This window comes from Athene noctua, chromosome 1 (assembly GCF_965140245.1).
Source record: "Athene noctua chromosome 1, bAthNoc1.hap1.1, whole genome shotgun sequence".
Lineage (NCBI taxonomy): Eukaryota > Metazoa > Chordata > Aves > Strigiformes > Strigidae > Athene > Athene noctua.
This window is the reverse complement of record NC_134037.1, coordinates 77,633,901-77,658,890: the sequence shown is the minus strand read 5'-3', so window position 1 is coordinate 77,658,890 and position 24,990 is coordinate 77,633,901. Positions and strand designations below refer to the sequence as shown.

General features: G+C 38.7%; 1 protein-coding gene across 1 annotated transcript in view; it reads left to right on the top strand.

Annotated features, from left to right (window-relative positions):
- Nucleotides 1-24,990, top strand: part of PRKN (parkin RBR E3 ubiquitin protein ligase) — a 746,156-nt gene that overhangs the window by 311,915 nt on the left and 409,251 nt on the right. Inside the window, exon 6 of the mRNA XM_074899316.1 lies at nt 14,058-14,141. Coding sequence (XP_074755417.1) covers nt 14,058-14,141 — 84 coding nt within the window. The remainder of the gene's footprint in view (nt 1-14,057; nt 14,142-24,990) is intronic.

Sequence of the window (24,990 nt, the reverse complement as noted above, 5' to 3'; positions counted from 1 at the left end):
AAATAAAAAGTACTGATTAAGTCACTGCCATAGGCACTGAACTGTGAGCTAGTCATAATATTAATTCTAGTTAATCACCTCAATTTTATTTGTTGTCATGGTTTACACTGAGACATAAGCAAGGAATACAACTTCATATTGATAGTTAGAATGTTGGTTTTGCATTATAAAATGCCAAACATCTAAATAATATATGTTGTCTTTCCTTGTGACAACAGAAACGGCTACCAAGAAATTTCAATAAAAGAAAATTAAACTCTGTCTTTAGAATAAAATGTAATAAAGTCTGTGGCAATGCAGATTAGTCTGGAGTGACTGTCAAGTGAATGCAGAAGTACACTGATTTTATGTCTGAGGGTCTACTCTTTTCTAAAACGAAGAAATGGTTACCAAACTCAGTTTACAAGTAGTCTTAGCCTGAAATAGATTCAGTAATTTGAATGCAAGTCCTAAACTCCATAAATGAAATACAGATAATGTGTCTACAAAAATATTTTACTCGCACTATTCAGAATTCAGTGGAAATCTGAAGTTTACCGTGAAATTAAATGATGATTTATGTAGCTTCTAGATGGTCTGTCCTGAAATATGCAGTTCAAAATATCTTGATAGCAGTCACCTTTTAAGGTAACCTATTTCTATACATTCTTACACTTGTGAAGTGACTTTGGACATACCATCCATGACTACAGAGTTACTCATTTTATACCACACTCTACTGTGTGGAAGGAAACCAAAAGCTAAATCTAGGAAAGCACTGATGAGCCTGAAACAGGGTGAGTGCAGAGTGGAGTTATCCAAGTGATGCCTTGCTCAGTTGCCTTTTAAAACTTGCAGGTGTCTTTTCAGAACATGGTAAAACAGGGAAATTCAATGCCTATGCCTAAAATTCCTCTTATTTAAGCAAATCAGCTCTTAGAAATAAATGAACAATTTAGATCAGGTATAAAGAAAGGAGGCATTTCTCCAACTTAATCTCCTTCAAAACCTGATCCAGTAAGACATTCACAGAGATCACCTTGTATATACAATCAAGATAAGATTGCTGCAAAATCCAGATGGTAGGGGCACCCCTTACCTTTATGCAAGGGCTTCCTTAAGAGCTTCTGTCCTAAAATAAGAGAGCTGGGTTTTAATGCCCCTTTAACCTGAATTTGTTCACCTTTTCTGTGATTTAGGTGAAGGCAATAAAGATTGACTTGAGGCATTTTCCAATTGCGCCAATATGTAGAAAATAGTTCAAGAATCACATACAGAAAAAGATAAAGATTGAGATGAAAAAAAAGGCTGAGCTGCAGTATTTAATGCACGCTCTCGAAGAAAAAGTCTGAGAATTTAATACTAGATTATAGGAATATATTTCTGTGTTATTAAATCATGTTACACCACAAAAACAATCAGAGGGATGGAACACCTCTCCTATGAGGAAAGACTGAGAGTTGGGATTCAGCCAGGAGAAGAGAAGGCTCCAAGGAGACCTTACTGTGGCCTCTTAATACTTAAAAGGGGCTTATAAGAAAGATGGGGACAGACTTTTTAGGGTAGGGTCTGTTGTGATAGGACAAAGGGTAATGTTTTTAAACTGAAAGAGTATAGATTTATACTGATCATAAGGAAGAAATTTTTTATTATGAGGGTGGTGAAACACTGGAACAGGTTGCCCAGAGAGTTGGTAGATGCCTAATCCCTGGAAACATTCAAGATAAGCTTGGACAGGGCTCTGAGCAACTTGATCTAGCTAAAGATGTCCCTGCTCATTGCAGGGGAGTTGGACTGGATGACCTTAGAAGGTCCTTTCCAAGCCATGCTATGAGTCAGTTATTGTTTTGGGTCAGCTTCTCCCTGTATATGCAATACCTTGATGGCAAAGGCAGGATCCTGAACTTTGCTCTTATGTTGGATTTCTAGAGGTCAGACCTCTAGAATTTATGGAGATAGCTACAGACATTTTTTTTTTCTTTTAATTACTGCTTGCATACTTCAAAGGATTTAGCATAGCAGCTAAGATTCAGAAAATTCAGGTACAGTAATCCGAACTGGATTCTGTCTGAGGGATTTTCTGCAAGAGGTTCTGTACTATCTATCATGTAACACTGGAACAGCAGTTTTATTTCACAGGAGTGAAAGCTCCCTTGTCCTTATTTTTTGCTTATTTTTATTTTTTAGTGTTTTGGTTCCTTTTCTTGCTTTTTCTTAATTTTTTCCTAGGCTGTCATAGTAGCTGCTCTCACAGGCATTTGCATGCTCAGATGTCTGCCTGCCAGCCAGGGGTTCTGTGTGGCGAATGGAATATCTCATAAAGCTTTTGCTGACCTGCCTGGCACCGCCTTAATTCTTTAACACTAGCTGTGTACTTATGTAAAATGTCTAAAGAATCATGTTTTAATTTCTTTTATGTGTGTAAGCAGGATTGTGTTTGGGGAGAAGAAAAACAAAGCAAACCCTAGAAACACCATGCTTGCAACATAATCTTAAATTAATCTCAAATGAATCTGAATAATTCACCTGATACAGGGTTTCCTGTATTTCTGAATATCTAAAATAAAGATGCATTTACCTGTGAATGCTGTGGTAGGCATGTAAAGTTCCCAACAATTGTAGCACTCAAAAACCAGCAAAGATGCCAATGTTACTTAGTTTGTTTTTAAAAAGAGTCTTTGGTATCCTATTGTCTTTCCTTTTGGAACATAGGAACATTGTTGCTGGAATTGATATGGTTTTGTCTTTCAGAGTTTCTGATTATGTGTAAAATCAAAAATGGACTATATATCAATCTATTTTCTTCAGATACTGTAGTGTGTAATCTTCATTTTACAGTTTTATGTAACTACAGTTACAAAAAATTGCTTGAATACCTTATGCAGTTAGACTCTTGCTAGTGGCCCTTTTGCTTTAGACCTCTGTGTTGATTAGTTGAGAAATTTATTCTCAGTAAAAGTGTGGGATAGACTTTTTTTTTTCTTCATGAATGTATCTACTATCCTTAGAGCGTGGTAAGTAGAAATAGTGGAAATAGGGGCACTGTTGATGGTAGCACGGACAGTGAAAGAGAGTGGCAGAAACATGTAGTTAAGGGCAGTATCGTCTCCATATGGATCCACAACCACCTGAGTAGTTGATCTGACTGGTGTCTCTGAACATGTCTAATGGTGATTTATGAAAGTGAATCAATGAGCTGATGGCTTCTCCAGGTATTGTCTATAACAGGAATGCTCTAGCTTCATCTCTCTGTCAAAAGAGGTTTTAAAATCCTTGTCAAAGGAAAATATTTAAAATTGAACAATGTGACATGGAATTATCACATCTGAATTAAATTGTTACTGTGGAATATTCATGAGGCTTGATTTTTTTTTTTTTTTTTCCATGTTACATCTTTGGTTTATTACCTTTGTTTTTCAACAATTCAAGTTAGTCTGAATTATATGGTGTCTAATTAGCATTATTAGCAAAATGCTAATTGTACTCCCTGGCTTGTATATTGGCTTATTTTAGATTTTGTACTTTTGTTTACTGCTTCATTTAGTTTGTATATTTCCCATGCAGACATATGTTATGATTCATTTGAATTGCAGGTCTCTGCCTAGAATGTGTGAAGTTGCTTAAATGTTTCTGTAGGACAAAACTTTTAGATTAAATTGTTTCATGTTTGACATGAAAAAATATTTGTAACAGAAGAAAAAAAAAAAAACCTCCACACAGAAAATATATGTTCCACCCACCCTGTTCTGAAAGATTCCCCTTAAGAAAGGAAAAGTTCAATGTAACCCCTATTTATTGTGAGTTACAGAATCAACAGCATGTTTTCATACAGAATTTCAAATAAGTTTAATGAATTTTAATACTACCACCCAGTTATGGTGAAAGACCTGAAGATTTGCTACCGAATCCTTACACTTATCACTTTAACCACTTTTTGTGGCAGCCCCTTTCCACCCCACAGGGAGCTGTAGTGGGGGGCCCCAGGCAGGCTGCCTCGTGCAGCCCAGCTCTGGTGGTGCCTGGGAGAGGAGGACTCCTGTGGGACAAAATCCATCTGCTGTGGGTGGCCGGCATTTGAGAAAAATCTGAGGTACAAATTAAGTTTTAATTCACATTTAGTCAGTTTACAGCTTATAACTGTGACTTGGGGGGTGGAGAGGATAGGAACAGAAGCCGTATTCTGGATAGACTTCGAAAAAAGGCTTTGTGCTTTCTGACTTCAGCCAAAAGGCCTTAAAATGTGGATTAATATTTCTATGGTAGAGAGCTGCAACTCAAACAACTGTTTCCTTGCCCCTGTTGGGGTGTGCTTGACTTGGCCTAGAAGAGGGATGCATCTTTGAGGTTTTGATTTCTGCCATCTGTGAGCTCCTTGGGCTCGCGGTGATCTGCCCACTTCCCTTCAGGAAGACTCTTGAAGAGTCACCACAGCAGTAACAGCAACTGAATCCATAGGCCCCTTTTAAAAATTATTTATTTATTTTTATTCTGCTCCTGGGTATACTGACCTTAATGGGATTTCCTGGTGTTAACACTTGTAACTGTGGATCACTTTTGTTGAATGCTATAATTTCGATCGACACTATAGATACATGTTATGTTTAGAGAATTACAGATATTTTCTCCAGTTCCATTTTTCTTTCGATCCTGAAAAAGTATTTAATGCCATCCAGACAAAGAGGAATATATTTTGCATTTATAGATTACAAATCATCTACATCCACTACTTTCATAGTTCTGTCTGTCTCTTTTTCAAGAATAATGTTTAACTACATTGCTCTCCAGCAATCAAGCAACATCAGGACACTTTTGGTTCAATTTATCAGCTGCAGTTGTTGTATTTGAAATCTTTTTATTCTCCTTGTACCCCTTTTTGATGGGGAGGGCTCACTGAAATAACAGTCCAAAAGCATATTATGAATCAGTTTTTTGCTCATAGCATATAAAAGTTTTTCACACTGGCAACACAATGCACACTGTAAAATATTATTGATGAAGAGGTGACTCTGGAGACCTTTATCTTAGGTGTCTTTCAATGAGCCTTCATTATATAGTTGAGATCAGTGGCATTATTCTTGCAAATCCATGTCTTATAATACAATATGAAAGAAAAGAAAGACCAAAACATTAAAAACATCTTATTAACTGAGTTTATTTTGGTTTGTTTTTTTTTTAATAACAAATATACCTGTGATAAGAATAAAAAAGTAATGATCAAGTAAAGAACATGATGAACATTATTTTTTACTATACCTACCTGCATTTCCAGTTAGAGCTGTGGTGCTCTAATCTTTGATTTGAAATAACTAGCACACAGGAAGTCTTCCTAATTGCACAACTGTAAGCCGTTCAGCAAATTGTCAGCTGCTTCATTTTGGAAGAGTTATAGCTATTGACAGAAAACGTCAATTTACTAATTAGTCTGGGCACTCTGAAAGGAAAATTCCATCTCTAAGATACCACTCTAAATCAAACCAGTAGGTTCAATCCTGCAAAGACTTAAAACATGTGATTAACTCACCTTCAGTATTACTTCTCATCTGAATAAAGCTATCCGTGTGCTTTATTGATTATTCTAATGACCAAAGTCAATAATAATCAGAAGATTTCTTCTGATGGATTCTTTAGTGTGCTGTGTAGACTAAGCAGTTAAGTCCAGTCCTCCTGTTTCTCCTCTGCAAAACCCTTTAAAACTAGCCCCAAGACTGATTTAGTAGTCTTTTCTATACTGTGCTGCCTGCTGTATGGGAGATTCCATGTCAAAGTCAGTCTGTGGCAAATTGATTAGTTTTATCTGCAGTGAAGTGTGCAGTAGGAGACACCCTCACTGCTACTCTGATACGATGTGCAGACTCACATCACGCATGGTAGCATTTTTTTAAATGTGGGATGTAGGGGAGAACAACTCCACTGTGTTATTAAATTGTGGGTTGCCTCTTACATCCATGTATCCTATCACCTGTGTCCTAGTCAGTTTGTATCAGTCTTGGCAGAAATGTCAAAACCCCGTAGTTTTGGAAGAAAAATTACATTCTCACTGATAGAAGTAGCCATTGCAGGTCTGTGTAAATTGTGGGTAAACTTTAATTGCCCTTGCCTTTGGGATAAGTTTTTGTGGCTAAGCAGAGGATTTTGGTCCTAAGGGTTGCTAATCTGGCAGTTTCTGCCTCCAATAAATTATCTAATGTAATGATTTCTCAAGTTTTGTAGATAGAATATCTGTAAAAGGCTAGGAAGCACTTCCTGGCTAAATCACTAATAATCTGTTTTATAAACTTTATTTCTAACTTCTCTCTGGTGGTGCACATTGTTAGGCTATGCTTTGGGAATTTGGAGAAATGAATCTTGTGCTAAACTGGATACTGCTATTCACAGAGTTTTATGTAGGAACAGAATGATAATGTCTATATGATATCTGAGCATTCAGTAGAAATCTAATGAGTGTATTATTTAATAAACAGTAAGTTGTATTCATAATTGTCAAGGTAAAGAATGCTGAAATGAATATGGCACTGTACATTAATGTTATGATTCAAATAATAGGTTTGTTTCTTCTGAAATAAAATGAGGTCTTCAGTCTCCTTGCTATTGGAAATATGTCATACGAATCTTTTCTGATGAGTCTAATTGAGCACTGCTTGTGTAACACCTATTTTTCTTAGTGAGTGCTTCAAAAGACGATGATTGGCCTCCTAAATTAGGGCCTGTTAACAACTTATAAAAAATGGATCGGTGTACCTAAAAGTCTTAATTTTTCCTTCTCCATTACTGCACTAATAAAATAGGATAAAAGCTTTTGTCTGAACACGTTGTATCCATACTATGCTCAGAAGAAACGATCTAGCATTCAGCAATGACAAGTGTGGAATGTGAAGAGCAAATCATGTTCTGGGTTAGGGGTGCTGAGAAAAACTATGAATGTGCTGGCTTACCAACAGTAACATCAGGCTTAATCAGTATCAGTTTGTCTATTGAAGAAAAAGCCCTGCTCTTTTTTCTTTTTCACAGACTAGAGTTCTTAGGGGATTTATCACCTGCTGACCCTTCTCCAGCCTTACCCATCTGTTCTGAGACATTCATGAGCCTCCAGGATCTGACTGTCTGTAGTCGTCTTGCAAGTCACTTGCTCTGAAATATTATAGATGTAGCATAATAAGAATAAAAGTCTTGGAAGATGCTAGATTTTAAAGAAGTGGAGAAGCTTTAGTCAGCTGGTGCTGTGGGAAGCATCTCTGATTAAGTAGTAAAAATATCTATGTTGTAGGAAAATGTGTGTTCCCTTATAAAATAACTTTTCTAGGATGAAGTGCTCATTGTGAAAGTGAGCTCAAAGTTGCATTTAGAGGAGTAGAAGAAAACAACAGCAAAAAGTATCATCACTACTACAGTGGGTTAGGTTTGTGACAGTAAGTGGGATCTATTGCTGTTCATGTCATATTCATTGCCTGTTGTTAAGCTATGTTTGCGTATGTATATTCACCATCAGAATAGATTTTGGTTCCTACTATGCCTGGGGGACAGAGCTGTCTGTCTGCACTGGCACTGCAAGCAGTGAATTGTGGTAGCTTGGTGTGGTCACCCCTGTTACAGAGTAGCAGAAAGGAAATCAATTTTTACTGAATAATCCCGAGCCTTTTGGGGAGCTTTTTTTTGTCTTATTGCTCAAGATACTAAAATCAAGCTGAGGGGGCACCATACAATGGTTAGCTCTTCAAATACTCTGATGTACACAGGTCAATAACGGTCATTTAGCAGAGGAGTCTGAGTGCTCGCATGGTTTGCATTAGATTTAGCACTTTTTCAGTGGCTTGTATGCTGATTTTTAAACCCTCCTCAAGTACCTGAAATTATTTCTTACATGATTTTTAAAATCCTTCTGCATTAATACTTGTCCCTTGGTTGGGTTATTTGCTGAACATTTTAATGATTTATGTCTCTCATGTAGGTATTAGCAGGTACAAAGATGTGTTTTAATGATATTCTGCTGCGTATTGTTCACTGGGGGAGAATATAAAGCAGGGAAAATACAAAGCATTGAATACATGGATACTTTCCAGCCTTTTAAATGATTCAAAGTCTTTGATGAATCACTGGTTTCTATTGCTGACCTCTGCTTCTGACCTTCCACTGACTTCACAGGTCAACAGTTCTGTCACCAACTGCATTTTGAATAATTTTTCATCTGAGATCTCTAGATAGTATTTCTGTTCTCAGAGACTTTTATCTTTTTTTAAGTGGTCATTGACCAAAATTCAGTTGTGGTTCTACAGTACAAAATTGGATCTTATCTACTGGATGGAAAATACACTGAGAGTGTACTGTCCGCTGTACTGGGCACCAGTACAATATACTGGTGGTATGTTCACAGGTTTCCAGTACTTCCCTCATACATTGAAAAAAACACCTCAATCCTCTCTGTTCTTCATATGCTACGCAGCAGCTTCAGTTCAAACTTAACATGCCATTTGCCAACTTTTTTTCCTATCTCTCCCCTCAAAAAGGGAAGGAACAACTACCATTCACCCAAACCATAAAAATTTCCATACCTGGTTATTTGGGAAATGCTCAGCTATGTTTGACGTGACAATGTTATATGGTGTTCTTCCTATTTCCTTCTTTATCCTGACATTTTAACGTTAAGACACCAGAAAAGTCTTTGATACATCCATTTTAATGCATAGCTTTCTCTGTGAGCCGTTTGGCAATTGCCATACGAGAGGGGCAGTTGCTTTAATCTCGCAATCAGAGTCTTTGTTCTTCTCACAGTGTGTTCTTGATTAATGCAAACTAATAATTACAAACACTACAGTGTGCAGTGTTAAAACACCACAAGTGATTGGCTGGCCTGCAGATTGACAGGCTTTTCTTAGACTCAAGAAAGAATGATACAAAAATTGCATTTCAAAGTGTTTATCTTGCTAGAATTCCTAATTTTATTTTGACGCAATTATAGCAATGACATTTAGCGCTGTCACTAGAGAAACAGTAACATTTTGAACACACAGTGTTTTTCAAGGACAAATGTGGCTTTTGGTTTTATTATTTTGAAGGTAGAAAACTAAAATTCTCAAGTACACTAAATCTTTTAGAAGTGTATTACGTTACCATTAATAATAAAATATGACCCTGAGGAATGCCAAGCACAGACATGGAAAAGGACTTTTTTTTTTCCCCTTACAAATTTGGAAAGTGAGGCGTAGAAATTTGTAGGGTGGGGGTTTTTTGTTTGTTTTTTTGTTGGTTGGTTGGGTTTTATTTTTTGCTACTTTTTTCTCACTGCCAGCCAGCCACAAACCCAAGATATTCTGCCAGTCCATCTTGGACTTTGTCTGCTAAATTTGTCCTTTAAGAACTTGATATGCCTCTTGCTAAAACAAAGAGAAAATCCCGTTAACTTAAAGCTGGATCTGGTTAATCTTGTCAAAAAAGTTAAATGCATCTGACTTGCTTATGGGTTTTATGCCCATCATAAGATTTAATGTAAAGAAGTGTTGAATAGGATGGGGTTTCTATGAAGGAAAAAATAGGAAGTTGTAGCTACAGTATGAGTGAACAGCTGAGTAGTCACTGGGAGTGTTGGACTGTGCTACTAGTTCCCTGTATATATGCTTTTATCATGCCATAAGTGGAAGATGACATATTCTTATTTCAAATGGAGAGCTGCTTCATTTGAAAAGTATTGTGTGTGTGAGAAATGTCCTGAGGAAATTATTACAGAGTGAAAGCACTGTAAGTTTACACCATGCCATATAACACACTAGTTCTCCCTTGTAGATAAGACTTCAAAAAGTGACCACAAAATTTATACTGTTGTTGTTACTATTAATAAATAAGAAGAAATTGCTATGTTAAGCATATTTGGACCTGATCTAGTGCTCGTTGTAGTAGTTGAATTCTAGGAGTAGTCAATATTGCATTAATTCCTTTCTGTTCTGGTTTCATTAAGGATGCTTTCTTGATATATTTTGCAAATCAGCTGCTTATTTCTCAACTACTGTAAGACTGTGGCATAATCCACATAATGACACTGTTTCAAATCCATTTTAAATATGCACTTTTCTAGAATCTCACTCAACCTTATATAAGTGGTCCTACAAATGTTTTATTTCTTGCTTAAGAATTACTGTGCCTTCTTACATCTTTGTGATTATGGACCTAGACCTAAAAACTACTGAATACTTGAAGTTTTGTCCTGAAATAACTTCAGTGAAGTTAAAGGTTTAATTACTCTAAAAAGTTTAGCTTGAAATATTTTCTTCTCATGAAATCAAGATAACTAGTACTGTACCACAGCTGATAACATATACCTGTGGAACTGCTTCTGCAAGACAGGTTTAAATTATCTTGGTGTGTAGCAGTCTTAGATTATTTTTATTTTTGTACATATACTGACATACCATCATTAATGTTGAGAATCTTGTATTAATCACACAGGGATGAACAGGAAGATTTACTATGGATGTTATTATCAGGACCAGGAAAAAAGTGGTTGCACTTGGGGTTTTTTAGGGTTTTTTTTAATGAGTCTTCCTCCCTGTGCCCTTCCTTCCCCCAAATTTTATAAAGCACACTTGCTTCTTAATTGTCATCCTTTCTTTGTCATCCTCTTCCCTAGTGTAAATTATGTAAGGATTATCCAAAGATATACAAACCCAGTGAACTCCTCTAAATTGGAAAAAAAAAAATGTTCTAATAAATGTATACTAACAAACGTTAATATGAAGGAAGAGGAATAGATGTTAAGGATATTAACTTGTTAGTCTTATTTGGCTTTAACAAGTCAGTAAGTTACATGGTATCCTTATGGAGTGAAATTCTAGGCCTGAAAAGGGAAAAAAGTAAGACTCCCATTAACAGCCATTTGACCAGACAATGATAAGAAGTCTAGAATGCTGAGGAAAATGAAAGTGTAGAAAAACCAGTTATAATAGGATATTTAAATTGCTTTCATGTAAATTAGGTAAGTATCATGTCAAACCATGATCCCAAGAGTTAGATGCTGTCAGGTTGTGTTATGGAAAAATTGATCAATATTCTGCAGGAGAAGGTAATGCAGAGGACCTGGTTTATAATGTTAGTAACAAAGACCTATTCACTAACAATGACTGTTAATATATCTACATTCACCAACTTCCCAAAATCTGAGAAAGACACAAGTATTGTGCTTAATTTAAAAAAAAAGAGACTCTACATAAAAGTAAGGGTAACTGTTGAGAAGCTAGAAGCGGTAGCTAAAAAGAGTTAAATCTTAAGAGGAGAGTCAAAGATTATGTGTATAGAAATTTTAAGGAGGGCTGCACTGAAGCTAGCATGACTCAGCTGTGACCATGAGAGAGGTTATTAGAATTAAGGATGCATCTTTCAGAAAAATGAGTAAAATGAATAATGAGAAAAACTGAAGTAAAACAAACAAAAAACCCCAGCAAACCGAAAAACCGCATAATTCCAGCACCTTAAATATAAAAATGCATTTAGGTAAGAAAAAAAAGTTTATAACTTGCAAACAGCAGAATTATTAATGAGTACTTTTAAAGTGTGACAGGAGCAGAAAGCGTACAAGTCCACTAATGATTGCTGTGTAGAAGAAAAACTTGGAAAGGATGAGGTATACAGCTGGTGGGTTCAGTATGGAGGAACCTGGGAAGTAGCTACTAGAAGATCCTCTGTGGACCTTAGGATGCATACTTCATCTGCTGTTGAAGTGACAGATGGAATTCAATGTACGTTAATATTAAGTGATGTGCACTGGGAAAATAAACCCAATTTTTACATATATATGTTGGATTTTCAGATAATTGTTACATTAAGGAATGAGATCTAGGAGCTATAATAGATAATTCAACCAAAATGCTGCCTTGGTGCTTAGTAACCATCAGTAAAATAAATCACATTTTTTAATAAATATTTAGGAAAGACATGAGGAACAAATTTGGAGACAAGGCTCTGCTGATCTTTCTGCAAAATCTCATGAATGCTAAGGACGTCTTTTCCAATTCTCAGAATCACGGAATCATTCACGTTGTAAAAGACCCTTGGGATCATCGAGTCCAACCATCAGCCCTACTCTACAAAGTTCTCCCCTACACCATATCCCCCAGCATCTCATCTAAACGACCCTTAAACACATCCAGGGATGGTGACTCCACCACCTCCCTGGACAGCCTATTCCACTGTCTGACCACTCTTTCTGTGATTTTTTTTTTTTTTTTTTTTTTTTTCCCTAAAGTTCAGTCTAAACCTCCCCTGTTGCAGTTTAAAGCCATTCCCCCTTGTTCTGTCACTAATCACCTGTGAGTAGAGACCACCACCAACCTCTCTACAGTGTCCTTTCAGGTAGCTGTAGAGTGATGAGGTCTCCCCTCAGCGTTCCTCAAACTGAACAGTCCCAGCTCCTTCAATCGCTCCTCACAGCATCTGTTCTCCAGGCCCTTCACCAGCTTCGTTGCCCTCCTCTGCACTCGCTCCAGCACCTCGATATCTTTCTCATATTGAGGTGCCCAAAACTGGACACAATACTCCAGGTGTGGCCTCACCAGTGCAGAGTACGGGGGGACTATCACCTCCCTACTTCTGCTGGTCACACTATTTCTAATACAAGCCAGGATGCCGTTGGCTTTCTTGGCCACCCAGGCACACTGCCAGCTCATGTTCAGCTGCTTGTCAGTTAGAACCCCCAGATATTTCTGCTCTGTCTTTTTAGAATATGAGAACATCCCACAACAAGACTCATATAATGCTAAAGCATAAGAGGTCAAAAGCCACTGGAATGGCAAGCTTGATTTTTTAAAGTTTTTAAAATAATTAATTCAAGTGTTGTTTGGTTGGGGTTTTTTTTTCACAATTTCAAGTAGTATTACTTTATATTAATCACACTATACTGCAACTGTTTTTCTCCCAGAGCGTCAAATCTACCAGTAGTCACCCCTGTGTCTGCCTGCAACACAATTTAAACAAGTTCAAGCTCTTTTTTACTTCTCTTGAATGCCAGCACTTCAGCTGTGACAGTAGAGAGCAGAACTCAGTGCTGACTAACCTGTTTTACTCAAATTTTCAGATAGGCTGGATCAACCTTTTATAGTAGTTCCTACTACTAAGTTAGTTCAAAGCTATCTGAGCTGTGTCTGCACTATGCTGAAGAAATGCCTCATACAGAAATTAAAAGGACATGGATTTAGATGTGGTGCTAGATTACTTTATAATCCCAACTATGATTTAAGTAAGCACTAATTTCACTAATGCATTTAAACCTCTTAACTGCCGTCATTTCTTTTATGGGTAAAGTTTTCCTGTTATTCCTGAGTAGTGACACCATACCAAACACTGAGTAACCCAAGTAGCAAATATTTTAATTATTGATACCTTCTTAGGTGTTTATTTCTGCTATGTATATGGGTATGTATAGTGATGAGTGGCATTCCTCAGGGGTCAGTGTTGGGGCTGATACTGTTTAGCATCTTTGTTGGTGACATGGACAGTGGGACTGAGTGCACCCTCAGCAAGTTTGCCGATGACACCAAGCTCTGTGATGTGGTCGACATGCTGGAAGGAAGGGATGTGTCATCCAGAGGGACCTTGACAGACTTGAGAGGTGGGCCCATTCAAACCTCATGAAGTTCAAGGCCAAGTACAAGGTCTTGCACCTGGGCCAGGGCAATCCCAAGCACAAATACAGGCTGGGTGAAGAGTGGATTGAGAGCAGCCCTGCAGGGAAGGACTTGGGAGTGTTGCTTGATGGGAAGCTCAACATGACCCACCAATGTGCACTTGCAGCCCAGAAAGTCAACTCATCACTATATCTTTGTAGCTTTTTTATTATAATTAAGTTTGTCCCTGACTTAAGCTGAGGAAACGTACCTGCTTTTTGACTCCTGTTCACAACACTGACCTCAGGATGGAGGGGCTGTATATGCTGTCAGTGACAGCTTTACTGATTGGATTGTTTCCGTGTAAACATGATAAAACTGTCTAGCTAACATCTGAAAGAAATGGGGATAGGAAAAACGGCAAGAAGGGCAGGTTTTATATGTTTACTTATTAAGTAGATTAAAGGCTTTATATGCTTTTGTTTTATTTTGAAGGGTCCATCTTGCTGGGATGATGTGCTGATTCCTAACAGATTAAGAGGTGTTTGCCAGTCACAAAAGTGCAATGGAAACACAGCGGTAAGATTTTGTCATGTTTCTTCAAATACTGTGGCACTTATAAGAATAACTGTTTGTATCAGTTCTGCCCATATTAGAATTGCAGAAACTAATGTAAATTGACATGTATGGTGCACTTCAAAAAAGCTGTTCAGCATCAGATAATATATCTGTGATGTTTAGTAAAAGGGAGTAACTTGGTCAGTTGCTGCTTGGAATGAAGGAGGAAATCATTTTATGTCATCTCTTTCACTGAAGTGGAACTCTTAGATATTCAAGTATGCATAGGTTAAATACAGAATGTAATACTTAAATGTTTATGTCAATGCTTATTTTATAATTACTGTGTATATATCAGTGCCGTGAAAACTTTGAATTTCTATGTCATATTGCATATCGGATCTTGCATATGAGATTTTCAGTCTTTGTCCACAGAATCAGATTCTCCACGCTGATTACTTTACAACCTGTTCTCCCACATGCTCATCACTGTTGCTTACTTCAAGTGTTTCTTGAAGTGACGTCAATGAAAGTTGTAAGAAGCAGCATAGACATCTCAAATTCATAATGAAGATTTTTTCAAAATGTTATTTATATACATTTACATCCTTTTTATGTGTTAGATGTTGTTCAATAGTATTTAATACTAAAGAGGTCTTAGAGGTACTTCCTTCTCAGGAAAAAGTCTAATTTGAGGTGTTCCTTCTGGACGTAGCTTTTAAAGACAAACACAAAACTTTGTACATATGAAAGGATTCCATTCACCAAAGATTTGCAGATTGGGACAACATAAAGTGCCTTTTTACAGAGGCAATCATCTGCTCTGGTGCAGTCATCTGTTTGTCTTCCCTAGCAAGACAGTTGTGAAGTGGCACGTTCATGCGGTTCCATAGGTGTCTTTTGCTTGGCCACAGATGGTGTCAGGAAATATTTTATCTAACTTTAGACACCAAAGCGTTGTTTTGACAGCATGGGATTTATGGCTGTCTCTGTGCACAGGCAGCAGGGAACAGATCTTGCAGCTTTTGGACTTCTGTTTCTTGGCGTGCTCCTTATAGTAGTGGCTCAACCACTCTTTTGAAAGTGGCAGGTATTAGATGTTCATGCAATATTTTCTCGGCAGTACTGAGCTCTGTTAGGGGTGTAAAAGAAAGCACCACTGCCTCTGGACATATTGGCTGTAATCTACCTGTTGTTGTGCTTCAGAAGCTACTCTAGTTGTAAGAGGGTTGACTCTTTCGTGACCTGTTTGTTGTCAATGTACCACTACCATCACTGGGGAAAAGTCCTTCCTGTCATCCCTTCTTTCTTTAAAGATGACACAGAAAAATTAAGAAGATAAAATTTGCTTTTGACAAGGACAGAAGTCTCCTTGGCAGATATCCAGCTTGAACCCTTATATACAAAAGCATGTAATCACAATTCTCAGTCTTGTCACCTGTTGGGACTCCCAGAACATATCTGACTGAGTTGCGACTACTAACTTACAGCTTTTGTTATCCAATATGTCTGTGAAAAAGGTGCTGAAATAATGGCACTTTTAGCAACTCTGCCACCTGAGCTACAACCCATTACCTCATTGAATCTTTTTTTTTTTTTTTTAAGCAGAAAACAGAACACTATACCATCCTGGCTCTGTGGGGTAAAGAAAAAAAAAAGGCACTCATCATAAAACTAAAAATCTTAACTGGCTAATGTGGTGGCAACCAACCAACACTCATCAACTAAGTTCCATGACTCCAGTTGCCTGCAATGCCTCTGGCAAGTTGCATACTTAGCAGAGCCAAGGATCAATGTTAGCTTTCAGTAAGGCATCACTGTACAAAAGTCAGCAGGCATCCTATTTTAGGCAGACATTCTGGAAATGCAGTTTCAGACCATCTGAACTACAGACATGAGGCTTCTGTTGGAGAAATGTGCTGTTCCTTTATTTCTAATCTGAAACTTTTTCCCTTTCTACCAGCTACAACCTGCTCTATCCAATGGTGTTAGAACTGAACCAATCAGGGATGCAAGAATTTGAACAAGAATTGCCAACATTATCAATCTTGTCAAGAAAAATTAAGTACTAAAAAAAAAAAATTAGTCAGATTCACTTATCTACCTATCCAATAGATAGCCCTGCACCAGATCTCTGGACTTATTGAGGTCCTCTTGTCCCTGAAAGGCATCCTTCTTGTGTTTTGGGGTAGGGGCTTTTCAGCCTCAATCACTGTGAAAACACATCTTTACTTCCTGGGAAATCTTCCAGTCCAAAGGCTTAAATCATTTTGTCTTTTGTTCTGTGTCTTGCCCAGAGTTGTAAACAATAGAGATCCTACAGATGTGTCTCCAGGGATTTGTCACACTTTCCTGCTCTTGTAAAACAGTCTAACCGTTCGGAAAAGAGAAAAAACAACCATAACTAATTCACAAGTTGAAATCTCTAAGCTTTTTTTGGCCATTACAATCATTGGGAGATTAAGTCACATTTTGTGCTTAATATTTATTTTTACATTGTCATGACAAAGTTTGTGCAGTTTGTCACGTCCCGCTGAGATGAGGGGGACAAGTGACTCAGATTTGCAAATCCCCAATTGGAGTGGACAGCAAGTCTCCAAGTTCAAGCATTTATTAACTACCTACAATGTACTAATTGAACACATGATAATTGGCTAAGTACAGAGCAAGTTGTGGTGAGCAGTATAATATGTCTTGCATTTCTTAATGGAAAAAGGAAAAGAGGGAGATAGAGGGAATGGGGGAATACAGATCACCGGTCTGGGTTCCTGCGCTAATCCCACCAGCAAGGGTTCCAGGAGACAGCCATCTTTTTCACTGGCATCTGTCGTCTTTGCTTCACTGGTCTCTCCAGATGGCTGGGGGGGGGGGGGGGGGGGGGCAGTGGAGGGAGACAGGGAGAGGGGCAGAGAGAGTCCCTTCTTCCCCTCTTTGATTTATACCCACTTTCCTTGGGTCCATCCTCTAGGTTGACCCACAGACCTACGTATCCCATGTACAGGGAGGGGTAAGGTGTTTCATGGGATGATGTAACTAGCATGATCATGACAGCACTCGTTAGCATATTGAGGGGTGTTAACTTGAACATGCATTTCATGGATAATGAAGCAAAGTTCATTCACCGGGCACATGGCCCTTGAAATTTGCCCAGGTACCTCAGAGGAGAGCCGTCCTGTCTCCACAGGGCTCTCTCCCCCAGCTACATCAGGCAGCGTTATCAGCTTCGGCCTCCACAGAATGCACCCTGGGACTCAGAGTTTTGTCTTGCGAGTGTTTGAGGCATTTCTTCAATCAGCCTCAACTTTTGCTTTCCCAGGTTGTTTGTCTTAGTTTCTCACAGACCTGGTTTCTCGTCTCTCACACAGTTATATTTTGTCTGTCTTAAATAGCTCCACAGTGTACGTGCTTCTTTACAATGATGGGTAATGAAGAAGCTTTGAGACTGTTAGTTCTCAGATGTCAACAAACTTCAGATACTGTTGTTTAATCAAAGAAAAAAAGATTTTTCCATTATTTCTCCCCCAAGACATAAATGTGCTTAAACTGCCTTAAAAATTGGTTTTTGTCAGTTTCCACTTCTCATGAACACCAGTTTGCAACATGCCTTCAAGAGGCAGTGTGTTTTTTTCCCAAAATATTGATTTGTATGTATTTTGATATAAAATTAGTCTCTTGCCAGAAATTAGACTTTAATTCTTTTGGTTACAAGTATGAAAATAAAGTAACTGACAATATTAGAAAGTAATAGACATCAAATTTCAATTAAGTTAAATAAAACTTATAAATGATTGTCAAAAGATATAATGAATATCTTAATCATCATAGAATCGTAGAATGGTTTGGGTTGGAAGGGACCTCAAAGATCATCTAGTTCCAACACCCCTGCTATGGCAGGGACACCTTCTACTAGATCAAGTTGCTCAAGGCTCCATCCAACCTGGCTCTAAATGCTTCCAGGAATGGAGCATCCACAACCACCTTGAGCAACCTGTTCCAGTGCCTCACCACCCTCACAGTAAAAAACTTCTTCCTTATATTTAGTCTAAACCTTCCCTCTCTCAGCTTCCACCCATTGCCTCTCATCCTGTCATTACAGTCCCTTGTGAAAAATCCCTCCTCAGCCTTCTTGCAGGCACCCTTCAGATACTGGAAGGCCACTATGAGGTCTTCCCAGAGCCTTCTCCAGGCTGAACAACCCCAACTGTCTCAGCCTGTCCTCATGGGAGAGGTGTTCCAGCCCTCTGATCATCTTGGTAGCCCTCCTCTGGACTTGTTCTAACAGTTCTATATCCTTCTTATGTTGGGGGCTTGTTTGCGCCAGAGGATGAGGTAGGTAGGACGTGCTGAGGAGGCCCTACCATATACTGAGCTACCGGATAATGAAAAACAATATGCCTTGTTTACCGACAGGTCCTGTAGCATTGTGGGAAAATATCGAAGGTGAAAGGCAGTTGTATGGAGCCCCACACAATGGGTTACTGAAGCTGCTGAAGGAGAATGTGAATCGAGTCAGTTCTCAGAGGTGAAAGCCATCCAGCTGGCCTTGGATATCGCTGAGAGAGAAAAGTGGCCAGTGCTCTACCTCTGTACTGACTCATGGATGGTGACAAATGTGCTGTGGGGATGGGTACAGCGGTGGAAACAGAGCAACTGGCAGTGCAGAGGCAAACCCGTCTGGGCTGCTGAATTATGGCAAGGTATTGCTGCTCGAGTAGAGGATCTGGTTGTGAAAGTACACCAAAAGACACTCATGTACCCAAGAGCCGAGCCACTGAAAGACATCAGAACAACCAACAGGCGGATCAGGCTGCTAAGATTAAGGTGTGTCAAGTACATCTGGACTGGCAACATAAGGGTGAACAATTTATGGCTCGCTGTGCCCATGACTCCTCAGGCCATCAGGGAAAAGATGCAACATATAGATGGGCTTGTGACCAAGGGGTGGACTTAACCACGGATGTTATTGCACAGGTAATCCATGAATGTGAGACATGTACAACAATCAAGCAAGCCAAATGGTTAAAGCCCATTTGGTATGGAGGACGGTGGTCAAAATATAAATACGGGGAGGCCTGGCAGATTGATTATATCACGCTCCCACAAACTCGGCATGGCAAACACTATGTGCTTATAATGGTGGAAGCAGCCACTAGTGGGTTGGAATCTTATGCTGTGTCCCATGCCACTGCCAGGACAAGCATTTTAGGCCTTGAGGAGAAAGTCTTATCGTGGCATGGCATGCCAGAAAGGATTGAGTCAGATAAGGGAACACATTTCTGAAACAGCCTCATAGATATCTGGGCCAAAGAACATGGTATTGAGTGGATACATCACATTCCCTACCATGCACCAGCCTCTGGGAAAATTGAGCGATACAATGGATTGCTGAAAACTACAGAGAGCAGTGGGTGGTGGAACTTTCAAACACTGGGACGTGCATTTAGCAAAAGCCACCTGTTTAGTCAATACCAGAGGATCTGCCAAACAAGCTGGCACTGCTCAATCAAGCCTCCTACACACCGTGGATGGGGATAGAGTCCCTGTAGTGTGCATTAGAAATATGTTGGTGAAGGTCATCTGGGTTGCTCCTGCATTAAGTAAGGGTAAACCCATGCATGGGATTACTCTTGCCCAAGGACCTGGGTGCACTTGGTGGGTAATGCAGAAGAATAGAGAGGTTCGATGTGTGCCTCAGGGAGATTGGATTTTTAGGTGAGAATAGCCAATGAACTGGACTGTCAAAATAACCCTGTTATGGCAATTGGTGCCTTGCCACACCCCCATGCCAAATCCAAAGTCTCCTGTTCCACCCACTGAGCCAACTCCGCCTCATTCCTCAGCCTTATAGACTGTCATAACAAATGGAACCCGAAGTTATGGACTAAATGAACTCGGCAAACATTGTGAAAGAATGGCCCCTAGACTAAGGGAATGATACCTGTGAGACCTAGGAAAAAAAGGGGTGGTGATTCCTGAAGATGTATTTGGAAACCTGAGCATAATGTCAGTGGTATGGAATAAGGGGTGGAGACTGTCCTGGTTTTGATCAGGATGGAGTTAATTTTCATTGGAGTATTTCATACCATGTCATGTCATGCCCAGAGATTTAGATGGGCAGACTCTCGCTCTTGCGTGCACCATCTGCTCATCGGGCCATGTTGTTGCTGTGGGGGCGGTTGCTGCACTCGGTAAGCCACTGCTGCATTTTACCCATTTCTTTTTGGGCTCACTATTGTTACTGGTGTTCTCTTGTTGTATTTAGTAAATTCTTTCTTTTTATTCAACCTACGAATTCTCTTCTTTTTGTTTCTCCCCTATTTCACCAGAGGGGGGGAGGTGAACAGCCGGCCACATGGTGTCTGGCTGCCGGATGAGTTCAAACCTCCACAGGGTTCCAGAGCTGGACACAGTATTCCAGGTGGGCTCTCATGAGAGCAGAGTAGAGGGGCAGAATCACCTCCTTTGACCTACTGGCCACACTTCTCTTAATGCAGCACAGGATACAGTTCGCTTTCCGGGCTGCAAGTGCACATTGTTGGGTCATGTTCAGCTTCCCGTCAGCCAACACCCCCAAGTCCTTCTCTGCTGGGCTGCTCTCAATCCACTCTTCACCCAGCCTGTATTTGTGCTTGGGATTGCCCTGACCCATGTGCAGGACCTTGCACTTGGCCTTGTTGAATTTCATGAGGTTCACACAGGCCCACCTCTCCAGCCTGTCCAGGTCCCTCTGGATGGCACATCCCTTCCCTCTAGTGTGTCAACCACACCACACAGCTTGGTGCCACTGGCAAACTTGCTGAGGGTGCACTCAGTCCCACTGTCCATGTCACCAACAAAACAGTACCGGTCCCAGTACCAATCCTTGAGGGACACCGCTTGTCACCAGTCTCCACTTGGACATTGAACCACTGACTGCAACCCTTTGAGTGTGGCCTTCCAACCAATTCCTTATCCACTGAGATAAAAATCCATCCATCAAATCCATGTCTTTCCAACTTGTAGACCAGGTTGTGATGTGGGACAGTGTCAAAGACCTTCCACAAGTCTAGGTAGATGACATCAGTTGCTCTTCTCTTGTCTATTGATGCTGTCACTCCATCATAAAAGGCCACCAAATTTGTCAGGCAGGATTTTCCCTTGGTGAAGCCATGTTGGTTGCCCTAGCAGAGCCTTCAGGAGGATCTGCTCCATGATCTTGCCAGGCACAGAGGTAAGACTGACTGGCCTGATTTTTCCCTTTTTAAAAATGGGGACAATGATTCCCCTTTTCCATGATTCAATATGTGTTACAGTGTGCTCACAAATATGAAATATGTGTGATTAATTTTTGTGGGTCTGCTTGACATAAAATAAATTGAATTAAAATTTTCATATGGTCTGTTCTATGTGCTTTATTTGTGATTCCAATTACTATTGAGCTTGGAGTAAAAAACAAAGTAAGTATTTTGTGATTTGTTATAGTCCATAATTCTGAGCAAAAGAAATGCAAGAGAAATAAATACAAAAGGTAAATGTTGCAATTGTAACATTTTAAAATATGACTGATCACTAACTGAGGAATTGGAAAACCTGGAACACTGGGTATCAGTGCTCTGTGCTGCCTGGGGAACATCCCCACAGTTTCTCTTCATTTCAGTTATAGGCTGTTACCCCATAGCTTGAGGTAATAAGCTCATGAGAAGTTGTGTGCTCTATCTAGAAATACAAAAGCTTACAACCACAGATGAAAATGGGGTCTAAATGGAAAATATAGATCTTTAAAAGGTAATATAACAGTCTTTCTTTCAGAGACATAATGTTAGACCAATTTATGAAACTAAATGCATAGTCTAGTGTTTTGAGAAGCAGTGAACAAAATACACAGAGTATCCAAAGCAGAGCTCTTTTTTTTTTTACATTAATTGAAGTCTATCAGAAATAATAAATTCACTCTGAACTTCTGTAGCTCCAAAAGGATGAAGGTGATGTGGATACTTATGTTACTGCAGTTGTAAAACACATGAGCCACTTTTATAACAATCTTCAAGTATATTAATTATAAAATAAAAAAGTTGACTTTAGCTGATTGACACATTTTACATGAGGATCAAAGTGGAGTCTTTCAAGCTGTTTTGCAAAATTAAGTGAAACCTTGTACTTTTGATGGCTGTCTTAAAACACTTTCAGCCGGAAGCACTGCATGTAGATGTGCAGGTAGAGACTTACTCTACAGAAATGATAGAATGCACCAGCAGTGCTCCAGGCTCTGGGTTTAGAGATGTAATTTTTTTTTTACTTTTCTCTCCAAGTTTGTTTGGGTTTTTTTTTTGTTTTTGGTTTGTGGTGGGTTGTTTTTTTTTTTTTGTAATTCTGTGTATTCTTTGAAAAGGGAACCCAAAGGCTGTGGAAACAGGCATGGTTCTCAGAAATTCAAGATACTGCTCTCACATGAGTATAGTTTAGTTATAGCTTAGAATCATAGAACCATTTAGGTTGGAAAAGATCTTTAAGATCATGAAGTCCAACCATTAACCTAACACTACCAAATCCACTACTAAACCACATCCCTAAGCACCACATCTACATGTCTTTTAAATACCTCCAGAGATGGTGACTCAACCACTTCCCTGGGCAGCCTATTCCAAGGCTTGACAAATCATTCAGGGAATAATTTTTTCCTAATATCCAATCGAAACCTCTCCTGGTGACACTTGAGGCCATTTCCTCTTGTCCTATGGCTTGTTACTTGGGAGAAGAGCCTGACACACACCTTGCTATAACCTGCGAATAGCTTGAAGTGATTTTTTTGAAGTGATTATAGTCAAGAGTTGAGGCATAATTAATAAGTGATTTTCAAACTTATCTTTATGTCATGAAGAAATCCATCTGTACCTCTGAGGTCCTTCTTGTGTTGTGCCTGAAGGTTATCAGAAAGCTCCTTGTAAGCAGAGATTAAATCTTGTTCTATAGATAGAACATTTTTTCCTTCCTACAGGAATGTACTTCTATTTTCAGTGTCACAAGATGGTGAAGAACTGTAGTATTGGTTTTGTCATTATTGGCCTCTTTTTTTAAAAATTGTTTTTATTTATTTATTTTTTAAATTATAGAACTCATTAAAGGAGGAAGCAGTTAGCTCTATTTCTGTCAGGCAGTGTATTCTTTGACTAGAAATGTTCCCAAACAGCCATAAAACCAAAGAGCAAAGATTGCTGCCATGTTTAAAGAAAGGAATCTTGTGAACAGGCTCCTATTCTCATTCTTTAAAAAGAAAGAAACAAGATTCTTTTTACAAACCCAGTTCTCCTATTTAGTGCAAAAGTGATCAGTTGGTGTATTTGAAGTAGTGGTTCAAAGTTTTCCAGTATTTCTTTAATATTTGTAAGACTTTCAAATAATCTTACAATTGCTTTGTATAATTATTTTGTCCAAATCAATGGCTAAATTGTGATAGTGAGATCACAGTAAACTTTCCAAGAAGATAAAAAGAAAAAAGAAGCTTTGAAAAAATATAGTATCGGTGATAGAAATTTGTTACATAAAGTGCTTCTTTTCTTGGAACATAAGTAATCAGTTCGAGTAACTCAGGGGAAATGGACAGAAGCAAGCTATTTCTCAACCAATTGCAAGCTTGAGTGAGTGCTATTGGAGATATCTTGGGTTTCGGTTTTGTCTTCAGTGTAATGATAATAATTGATACATATGCTTTTTGCTGAATAAATACAGCTGTCACATGTAGTTGAACAAAAAGTATAGATACTCTAACTCAAATGAAATTTTAGCTGCTATCCTGTTGGGGGTCTGGTATTCTCTTTTTTTTTATGGGAGGGGAAGTATTTCTGATACGATTTTGGTGGATTCAGGTTTGTGCTTACAAGCAATCTGAATAGATTTGATGCTAAACTCTTTATTCAGTAAATGCTTTTTCTTATTCAAACGAAATATTTCTGAAGAGTTCTTATTAAGCTCAAATTTCTGCAGTTCTCTAAAATATTTACAGAACATTTTCTGTTTATTATCCAATGAAGTGAATTATGAAGAGGAGGATGTTTTTCTACTTTTGTAGGTAAAAACATTATTACATTTTCTTTGATATTCAAAAGTCATCAGGAGCCACAGAAATAATATGGCTGTTTTCATAGGCAGAGACAGAGGTGTAATGCCACTGTAAACCACCAAAGTGGTGGTTTCATAGGAATTGGCTCCACATCAGTCCCACACTCAAGTGTATGTGCATCAGTCTCTGAAAGACATTGACATGTCTCCAGGGCAAAATATAGGGCAAATTTGTTTTGAACTTTAGAAAGCTGTGGAAAAAGTGTGTTAATGTTCTGTATGTGTTCTTGAGATTCTCTCTTGAGAAGTTACAATATCAAGAGTGAACTAGCGAATTTAATGACGTTATCAAAATGTGAATATAGTAAACTAAAGAACTATCATCTCCTTATAGAAAGGCTCCAATATATTTCTGTATTATTAATTCTTTGTGTACAGTGATGTGGTTGGTTATTTGTGAAAGAAACCATGTCTGTCTATCCTTGGAACCACTAGAATATTTTCAGTGTCATAATATTGCTATGAGTAATTTTTAAAATTCTGAGATATTTCTTAATACCAAGAAAAGCATTGACTTTATATTTCTTTTATTTCATTGCTGTCCATGTTGGTTTGCCTTATGCATTAGAAATTCGTCCAGATATCACATGCTTTTAAAAAAAAAAATTAAAAATCACAGAAAGTATGATGGAACTATGGAGGATGATGTGTGCTAATTAAAATACCAGATAAGAATTCTTGCAACACAACCTAATAACTGTGAAGCAAGATTATGACAGCTTCTTCTTTCAGACTTGAGAAGAGAGTTATTCAAACTTCATACAAGACAAGTGTC